Consider the following 9,868-nt stretch of genomic DNA (forward strand, 5'->3'; position numbering starts at 1 on the left):
CGCTGGCTGCAGGTGTGTATGTGCCAAGGCTGCAGACGCAGAGGTGGCCCCAAATGCATTCCTGACTCTGGCCCCCACCCCTCAATGAGCCAGGAGACAGAGGTAAATAGCTCAGCGTTAACCCTTCTCAGGTCACAGAGGAAAGCCAGCAGGCTGGAGCCTGCAGGCCTGGGGGTGCTGGGGCAGCTGGGGAGAGACCGCACCTGGTGCTCAGCATTGGCTGGCTCTCAGCTGAAATGCAACCGGAAGTCCACTTTGGCAGTATCTGCTGGGAGGGGCGGCAGGGCTTGAGCTGGGTCTGTAGGATGGGGTTGGGGCACTGATGGGGACGGTTCCTGATGGGGGTTAAGTTCTGCCTCGGAGTCAGGGACATTGTAATTTCATGCAAGGTGGACACATTGTTTTAGGCAGGAGCCTGTGGGCTCACTCCCTTCCTCTTTAGTGCAGGGGTCCTTCACCTGGTGGACTTTTCCAGGCACTGAACAGCCAGTCTCAGCTCAGAGGTACGCAGCCTGGGATGGGAGCAGATGAGTAGGCCCTCCTCTTCTCGGCACCCCCAGGGCTGGGGAGGGGTACCGTCAGCCGGTGCTGATTGATAACTTCAGCTTCCTCAATGATCCCTGCAGCCCCCATCCTCCAGGGCTTTGGCTCCCCATCCCAGACACCCCTTCCCTCGGGAACTCCCTGCTGACTGGCAGTCACGTGCCTGGGGAGGAGTCCACTGATGCCTGCTTTAGGGAGGAAGGGAGTGGGCCCATGGATTCCTGCCTGCCCCCAGCTGGCAGCCTGGGGCCTGGGTCACCCATTCTCCCTGTGGCCCCTCCTTGCCCCGCCTCCTTCTCCTTATCACCTTCTCTACAGAGGATGCTCCTCAGAGCTAGCTTGTGGTCAGAATGAAGCCCCTGCCTGTGACCCACTCCTCTAGGGTTCCAGCCTTCACTGGACCTGGAGCTGGTGATCCCTCCTCACTATATCCACACTTCTCACTGTGCCCTGGTACCTCTCTCCCTCCCTCCAAGCCCCTCCTGTGAGCCACTGTGGCCACCACACCATTTGTTCTACTGCCCTCATGGCACCGAAACTGGGCTTCTGCTTCTTACCCATCAGTCTTCCACGCAGTAGGGGGGCCAAAAGAGAATAGCGTAAGCCCTTTGTTCCTACCTAGAGCTGGTTAGGGCAGCAGGAGGTGGCAGTAAGGGCATCCCGTTACCCTCACCCCACTACCTGAATTACATTCATTTACTGGCGAGTCCAGGGCCCTGGACAGCACAGTTCCCTTTGGGGGAGACTCAGCCCCACATACACCCCAGGAGAAATGATCTACACAGGAGAGACTTGATTACTGGTGGAGAAGGGAGGAAAGAACAAGTCTGGTCAAGCAGGAAGACAGGAGTCCTATGCATCTTCCCCCAGCTGAGCCCAAGGTGAGGGCCTCAGTGGTCCTGACACCAATGAGACCTAGAAGATGGTAGGCTGTTGGCCAATACCCAGCCAGAGAGCAGAGAGCAGAAGGTTGGTGAATGGCCAGTGGAGTTGGCTCAGGGTGGAAGAGAGAGGCTGTGACCAGTGTCTGCACTGAGTAGGGAGTTAGGAGACCTGGACCCTAGGAGGTCTCCAAAATCCAGTAGCCAAGGCCAAGGCCTCCCAGTCCTCACCAGGAGCACTCTTAGAAAATTCTGTGTTGCCTTGTGTCCATGGCTGCCTGGAATGTATGGCTGCCTAGTGTCTGTGACACCCCCCGTCACTACTTCTACTCCTTAGGCTGGTCCCCCCAGGCCACCATCATGGGCTCGTTGCCTTCACTCACCCCTCGAATGTGTGTGTTCCCCAGGCCCCCAGGCCTTGGCACCTGCTGTCTCCATCTGCTCTCTTGGGCAACCTCCCCTACTCTGGAGGCTCTGGTTGTGCTCACACATCCTGGGCCCTCGCTCCTGCCCAGACCCCTGCCCAGAGCTCCAGAACCCTGGACCGATCTGCCCCTTGGGCCTCTCCACCTTGAGGACCCAGACTCAACATGGCCAAGCCTGAGCATATTGCCCACCCCCCTCTTGTATTCCCTGCCTGTGAGAATGGCATCACCAGCTAGCCCTGCTCCCTAGCTGGAACTAGGAGTCATGCAAGGCACAGTCATCCTCAACACCTCCCTCTCGCCCCCACATGGAATTGGTCATCAGTGCCTATGGATTTCAGCTTCAGGAAGGATCCCCAGCACATCCTCCTCTAAGCAGGACCTGGGGTCTCTCATGGACTCTGCTTCCCCCACTGCTTCCCGGGAGGCTTCCCTGCCCCCTCACTTATCCCTCTAGCCCACCCTTCATACCCACCACCACCAGAGAGACCTTTCTAAAACTGAGTCAGGATCATAGTCCACTCTTGCTCACACTCCTTCCATGGCCCCCCATTGCCCTCAGACAAAGCGCTAACACCTTCGTGTGGCGTACAGGGTCCAGCCCCACCTCCATTTCCTGCCACATTTCTAACACGCCCAACATTGTCCACCCCAAACAGGACATGCTAGCCAGCTAACGCGTTTTCCTTCACCCAGCAAGCTTTTCCCACCCTCTGCTATCAAACTCCTCCATTTGCTTCCTGGCCCACCTCCTCTAGGAAGCCTTCCTTGGTTCTCCACCAGTGAGTTGTAGCCCCCACTGCACCCCAGTTTCCATGGCACTTTTCTTGTCTCTCTGGAACCCATCTGCTTTCACTGTCTGACGTCTCCCCAGACTACAAGCTTCTGAAGGGCAGGGGCTGGACTTGTGCATGTCTGTGTGCCCAGTCCTCGTGTATGGTGTTGGCAGCCACAGATGACTGCTAACCTGAGGGAAGATTGAATTGAAACAGAGAGAAAGCCTTGAATGCCATCTCTACTCTAAGCCCAAACTCCTGCTCCCAAGCATCTCAACAGCCTCCCCCAGGAGCCTGCCCACTGCCTGCGTTTCCCCCATGCTTCCCTCCTACCTGGTGCCCACAGCACAGTGGGTAGCCCAGGGGAGACTGGGGGTGCCGGGGTCTGTGGCAGCCTACACCAAGAGAGAAGTTTCCATTCCCACTGGGGCCAGTGCTCCCCAGGGAGTGGGCAGTGGCCGTGGTCCTCTGCCGTGGTGGTGAGCAGCCTCTGATTTTAATGCGGGCCTCAGTGCTTCAGTGAAAGCCAGCATGGGAAGTTGCTAATAATGGCACTAAAATAAAGTATGCTACATCTGTTATGGGTAGCAGAACAAAATTAGCTGCTCACACCTCTGACATCCAAGATGTCTTAACTTAAAATACTCCTTGGCTTACTTTACATCATTTACTGATTATATTTAAAAGAAATACAATTTTGCAATTACTGTTCTTTCCAGCGTGATATCTATGCATCATTTTCCTTTTATGTTTATATATTTCTCCTTCATTAGTGCAGTCTGAAGGGTGATTAGGATTCTTCAAACATTTTACAGAGGTTAAACGTTGATTAAGATTTAATTATTACTGTAAATAGCTTGGAATGACATATGGTGCAAAAGCCTGACATATGTGCATTTGAATAAATGAAGTGCTATTTCCCAGGATGCCTCAGTAGCTGTTTAACAGCTTTCCCGAAGGGTTATGTTACACCTCATGGTAAGATTGCTGGGATGTTATATTTTGTTGGTTTTTGCAGCTGAAAGCTAAGAACAGTTTTCCAGTTTTTTAAAAACATTGAATATTTTAAATACCTAAATTGTTTTGCACAAATTTTTGCTAATTTGTCTAACTAGGTTAAACATTTTCAAAAGCATTTAGATTTTTAAGCGTGGGCGCTGTGCATTGTGTCAGTGGCAGCGTGGGGACGAGGGGAACTGGCGGGGTGGAGGGGACATGGAGGCTGGCAGGGGTGGGGAGGGAGAAGGTGGCTTGAGGAGAGGCGATAGGAAGAGGCCTGGGTCCTGAACCTAACTCTTGTCTGTTTGGTCCTCTCAAATGGTCAGAGCCTGGGTATTGGGGTACCAGGGACTGCGGAGGAAAGGCTCCTCCTTCTCCAGGAGCGCCACCATGCCCACCTGTCCCAGTCCACAGGAGCCATGTCTTGCCTGGTCTCTGACGTGCGTGGCCTGCGCATCGCTGAGTTCTGTGCAGAGTCCTCCCTCCCTAGCCTGACTGAGTTCTTACACGGCCCGGGTGCGTCTGTGCCACCTTCTGCCTACTCCCCCAGGGTTGCCATGGCTTGACATACAGCAGGGCCTGGGACCGAGTTCAGCTGGTTGAAGTTACCAAGGCCTATCGCTGAGGTGGCTCCTCCCTACCCCAGCTCCTCTCAGGTTGTGGGCTCAGGCATCCCCACAGGCTCAGTCCTAGAGCTGAAGACCAACGTCTGGGCTGCTGGTGGGCTCCAGGGGGTCCCCATCCTCCCAGTACCTTCTGCCTCTTTTCATTCCACTCATTTATTCAACACTCATTGAGTACCTACTGTGTGCCAGAACTATGCTAGACTTTTAGGATACCGGGATGAACAAGATTAACACACTCTCTGCCTCATGGAGCTTACCATCTAATGTGGAGAGCCAGCCCCCAAACAGTGATACAGTACTCAGAATAAGAAGTGCAGGGAGCAGTGGGTACACGGGAGAGGTGGCCAAACCCAGCCTAGATGAAGGAAGGTGTCAAAGCTGAGACATGAAAGATCAGCCAGAGGCAGGGGAAAGCAGGGGTGGAGGAGATGGAGCAGAAGTGGAAGGAAGTGTGTTTCTGGCAGAGGGAACAACAGTTCAGACAAAGACTCAGAGGTGAGAAATAGCCCAGTGTGTCTGAAGAATTGAAATAAGTTATGTCTGGCCAGTGTCTTCAGTACGGGGTGGGATGGGTGGGGGGGTGAGGGGTGGCAGGGCTGGAAGGCACGGGAGTCTGACTTGATCCCTGTGGGCAGTGGGAGCCACTGAGCCATTTTACAGTAGAGAGAGGCATGATCAGACTTGTGCGTTAGAAGGCTCACACTGGCCATGGTGGAGTAGATGGAAGGGGTTGGAGGAGGCTTTGGGGGGAGGGAAAAGAAGGAGACAATTACAAGGCCCCAGGATTTTAGGCCAGAGCACCCTGAGTGGTGGTGTCAGTCCCCAGATGGGTAGCTGGGTGGGCAGGGGAGATAGTTATTTCAGTTCTGTTTTGAACGGGTTGAGTCCAGGTTCCTGTGAGACACTCAAATAGAGAGGTCTAGCATGTAGTCAGCTGTGGGCCTGTGGCTCGAGGAGAGGCGTGGCTGGAGATACCCTAGATGTGGGAGTAACCAGTGGGTGAGATGACCCAGGGGCATATGCAGAGGAGAAGACCAAGCCCCAAGGACCCAGCAACATGACAATATTGCTCAGAGGGGGGAAATCAGGAGAGAGAGATGTGTAAAAGAAGACAAGAAAAGAGTGTTTCGGAGACAAGGAAACGGTCAACAGCATGGGGTGCTCCTGAGAGATCAAGGAGTAGGAGGCCTGAGAAGTGTCCAGTGAGTGTAGCAAAAAGGACGGTGGTAGCCATCTTGCAGAGAATTTCAGTGGAGTGTAGTGGGAACAGAAGCCAGATTTTATGTGGGTTGAAAAGTCAGTGGGAGCTGAGGAGGTGGAGACTGCTAATGTAGACAACCCTTGAAAAGGAATTTAGTTTGTAGAGGAAGAGAGAGACCTGGCAGTAGCTGGAGCATGACATGGGATTAAGGGAAGGTTTTAGCCGATGGAAGTTTCTGATGTGTTGAAACGCTGATGGCAGGAGTCAGTAGAGTGAAGAGGTGGGGAAGACTGATGACAATTCAGGATCAAGCTCCAGGAGTGGGTGGGAGGGAGATGGAGCCCAGCTGGGGGGATCTGCCTTCCAAGGTGAGGGATGCTGCTGTGGGGTAACAGGAGGGAGGTGTGGAACAAAGTGGACACAGGTAGGCTGAGTTTGATGATAGGAAGCTGAGAGTGTTCCCTCCTGATGCCTTCTGTTTTCTCTCTGAAGTAGGAAGAAGGTTCATCTGCTCAGGATGCATAGGGATATGAGGGTGGGTATGGCTGAGAAGAACAGAGAAGGTTTCAGGGGCCTCTGTGGAGAATGAGAGAGAGAGTTGACCAGGCTAATGGATTGTAGCTGACCACTGTGAGGGTCTAGCCAAAACCAGGGATGGTGAATTTTGAGTGGCCTCCATCAGGTAGTCAGGTTCAAATGTAGAGAAGGTGGATGGATGATTGGGTTCCTCCAAAGCAGGACTTCCACCAGCCAGGGTTGGAAGGACATTGGGACAGGGAGTGGTTGACATGATGGCCCATGGTGTATGAGTTGGAAGAGGGGATTTTTTGAGAGATAGGGAGTCTGAGGCCTGAGGTCTTGGGGTTTAAAAACAGGGGGAGGAGTGAGTGAGGTGATAGCGGGGTAGGGGATTGTGGGCCCAAGAAGGTGGGGTGTGGACTTAAGGCATCTGGGTGATGACCAGGTCCAGGGTGTGGCCCTGGGAGTGGGTGTCTGCAGTGCGGTGAACAGCGTCGTTAGAGATGAGGGAGACACAGAACTCTGAGACCAGAGTGTAAGATGTTCATCCACATGGAAACAATTTCACAAGGAAAAGGCACAACTTGGCTGGAAGGGATACTGTGAACCACGTGTCAGGAGGGCAATAGAGAAGGAAGATGTGGCAGTAGACAGGGCACGTGGGCCCTGGCTCAGAGGGCACAGAGGGGCAGAACTATGGGTACCAGGGTAGTCCTAACCAGTACTCCCAGCCTCCCCACTCTCCCCTGCAGATTCCCCCTCTCCTCACCTCTCTCTGTTCTCCCTCTCTCCTCAGATTGAAACATCACAATTGGAGCCTGAAATTGCCCGGGCCACCAGCAGCCGGACAGTGGTGTACAACAAGGGGCTGTGAGTGGTAGAGACCAGCCTGGGGATGGAGCATCATCTGGGCTGGGGAGGTGGGGGACAGGGAAGGAGTCTCACGGGGCTGCACTGGCAGGGAGCGGGCAGAGACCCCCAGCCCTGGGCCATCCTAGGGGCAGTCGACCAACCACGGTAGGGAAACTAATCCATTCACACTTTAACATAGGGGAGAGGAATTCTGACACATTTCCTATAAAAATTAATCAAGTGCATTTTTGGGCCTTACGTGGGGTTGTCACAACTCCGCTGAGCACAATTATGTGTAAAGCTGAAAATTTGTAGAGTGCCCACTGGGTAGAATTTGGATTCTTTTATACTTTGGTTTCTTTTTTATTTTTTATCAGAATCAAGTTGTAGCCTGGCTTGTAGCTGCCCAGAAGTGATCTTGGGCAGGTGGTGGGAGCAGGACAGGCCTGGGGGTTGGGGTTTGGTGCCAGGCTGGTAGATTTAGGATTTTGAGGTGGCTGGGAGGGGAGGAGAGGTGGTCTGTGCCCCGAAGGATCAGCCAGCCAGGACTAAGGTCCTCGATAGGGGGTCCGGGAAAGTCAGGGAGCACTGGAGGCACTGGAGGGTCCTCAGGTGTGGCCCGCCCATCCATGCTGCAGCTGTGGAACCAGTCTTTCTGCATGAAGCCCGGGACACACTGGGGCTGGGGTCACCTTCACAGAGCCCTGACTGATGTGGGGTCCCCCAAGATGACCCCAGCTCCAGGCAGGAGCCCCAGGAAGGAATGACACTTGTGGAAACGTGTGCCCGCACTCCAGCCTCCGCGGAAGCTTCTCCTTGGAGGCAGCAGGCTGCAGCCGTACTAGAGCTGGGCACTGGGGCTGGAGCCAGGCTGATGGCTGTCGGGGGAGCCTCTCCAGCACCGAGGCTGCCGGCCCCCTCCTCATCTTTTCCTGAGTAGGGGAGTCTTGTGCCTGAGAGTGTGGAGGCAGAACTCTAGGCACTCTCTGAGAGGCAGCACCAACCCAGGAACAGACAGGCCCCAACTTGGGCACTAGTGGGCTGTGTGGCCTTGGACAAGTCCACTCCCTTCTCTGTGTCTCCACTCCCTATTTGGAACTAGAGGACTAGATTGAGGGGCTTCCATTGTCTCTTCCAGCTTGATCTCATCTTTGCCTTTCCAGTGCAGATGCTAGCCCTCCCATGGCACTTCACTGTGGATACTGGACTGGGATGGGGGCAGGCCCCTTTGGGCATAGCCAGCAGATGGCCTCAGAACCTAGACCTTGCTCTTCTGTGTGCGATCCCACATCCCCAGAGCAGTTAACCTTTGCGAAATACTTTATGTTTTTGGAGGAGGAGGCAGACATGGATGTGTGGGGCCACACTGCATGCCACCTGTCACCCTGCACGGGCTCCCAGAGACCCCTTGCTGCTGGCCCCCATCTCCCTGCCATCTGTGGTCCAGGAGAGAGGGGATGGCTCTGCAGAGGGAAGCAGGGGCCGGGGCGGAGGTGGGTGAGCAGGGTGACCACCTCATCTGAAAGGCCCAGGTGAAGGGGAAGCACTGGCCTCAATACATACCCCTCACTGGACCCCAGCCGGAAAGGGGGCCCTCGACATGCAGCCCCAGGGCTTCCCCTGCCCTGACTGTGGGGGGACCTTGGGATCCCTAGCCCAGATGGTGAATACATGCCATTCAGGAAAAGGGGCTGGTGCAGGGCAGCGACGGGTGGCCCCAGGAGGCCTTTCACTACCCTGAGGACAGGAGTCGATTTGGTGAGGAGGGTCTTCTGTGGGCACTGGCACTGTGCTCCCTTGGCCTCTTGGCCACTCCCCAGTGTCCACCAGCTGGCACTGCAGGAAGTTGCCCTGTAGGGCCCCCACTGTCCTGAGGAGCAGCACACCTACCTGCCCATCAGGAAGGAAAGAAGGCAGAGATAAGCCTGGAGGGCAACGCAGCGGGAGACGGGTTCCATGGTATGGGAGGGGCAGATAATTTTGAGCCAATCCCGCCATAATGTGAATGTGCCAATTAATGCGGGCTGTGCTGGTCTCTTGGCCTGGGCTAGGGGCTGGGCATGCCTGGGTCCTCTTTTGAACCGCTCACTTTAAGCTCCCTCTGCCCCCACTTCCCATAGGTTCTTGTTCTTGTGTGCTTGACCTTGGGACCAAAACTTCCTACCCACCCCTACTCCCACGTGCTCCAGAGGTCTCATGGTCTTATTCCCTATTTATTTTGTCTCCTGAATGATTTCTGATCATGCTCCCAAATGCAATTTCTGGTGAGCTAAGGCAGCTCCTCCTGTGAGAGTAAGGAGGCAAAGGATCCTTCTAGCTCAGGATGATGGCAACGGGGACAGTGAGCCATGCTGCTAAGCCCAGGTCTGGCTGAAGAAAACCCCATGAGGAAACTATCAGCCAACTCTCATCCCCCCACTCCGCTAGGACCAGAGGAAGGGAGGCCTGTTGGGCAGATTGGTTCATGACTGGGGCAGGGGGTCGAACGTGGATCCAGTCAGTGCAGGGCTGGCCCAGCTGTGCCAGAATGCTGGCCTCCAGCCCTGGTGTACCTACCCAACCCTCCTCTGGCCACTTCAAACATTCCCTCGGGATTGGGGAGGCCCTTCTCCCCGTTTCCAGAGAGCAGAAGCCCAAGAGGCCAACATGGCTGCTGAATCAAGATGGACAGACCACCTTCCCACTCCCTGATCGTGAGCCGGCTTGCTTCCTGTCCTGGACCTCTGGCCTGGGAGAAGGTTGGGGTTCCCGAAGTGGTCTTCCAACCTTGGGCTAGTCTGATTGAGGGGCCAGTACATGCCTCGGCCACATCCAGGGGACTTTGCCGAAAGCGCAGTATCTTTTTAACCTTCTCAGAAAATATCTCAATCTCTGTGATTGATGTAATACTAATGAGCTGTGGGCAATAAATGATGGATTTAAAGCATTAGGACTTGGCTTTGTGAACTGTGGGCGGCATAGCTGGGGATGAGATGGGGGTGGTGACACAGGTCAACAAGGGCTCAGGCAGAGCATTTGGGGGCTAAGGCCCCGAGGAGGGTGCAGG

At 54.8% G+C, this 9,868-nt stretch overlaps 1 protein-coding gene across 3 annotated transcripts in view; it reads left to right on the forward strand.

Annotated features, from left to right (window-relative positions):
• SFXN5 (sideroflexin 5) overlaps nucleotides 1–6,844 on the forward strand; it is a 148,253-nt gene extending 141,409 nt beyond the window's left edge. For all 3 annotated transcript variants that reach the window (XM_004369206.3, XM_023732725.1, XM_023732733.1), the window contains one exon: nucleotides 6,767–6,844. In XM_004369206.3, the coding sequence (XP_004369263.1) occupies nucleotides 6,767–6,844 (78 nt within the window). The remainder of the gene's footprint in view (nucleotides 1–6,766) is intronic.
• The last annotated feature ends 3,024 nt before the right edge of the window (nucleotides 6,845–9,868 follow it).

Source organism: Trichechus manatus, unplaced genomic scaffold, assembly GCF_000243295.1.
Source record: "Trichechus manatus latirostris isolate Lorelei unplaced genomic scaffold, TriManLat1.0 scaffold00004, whole genome shotgun sequence".
NCBI classification, from domain to species: domain Eukaryota; kingdom Metazoa; phylum Chordata; class Mammalia; order Sirenia; family Trichechidae; genus Trichechus; species Trichechus manatus.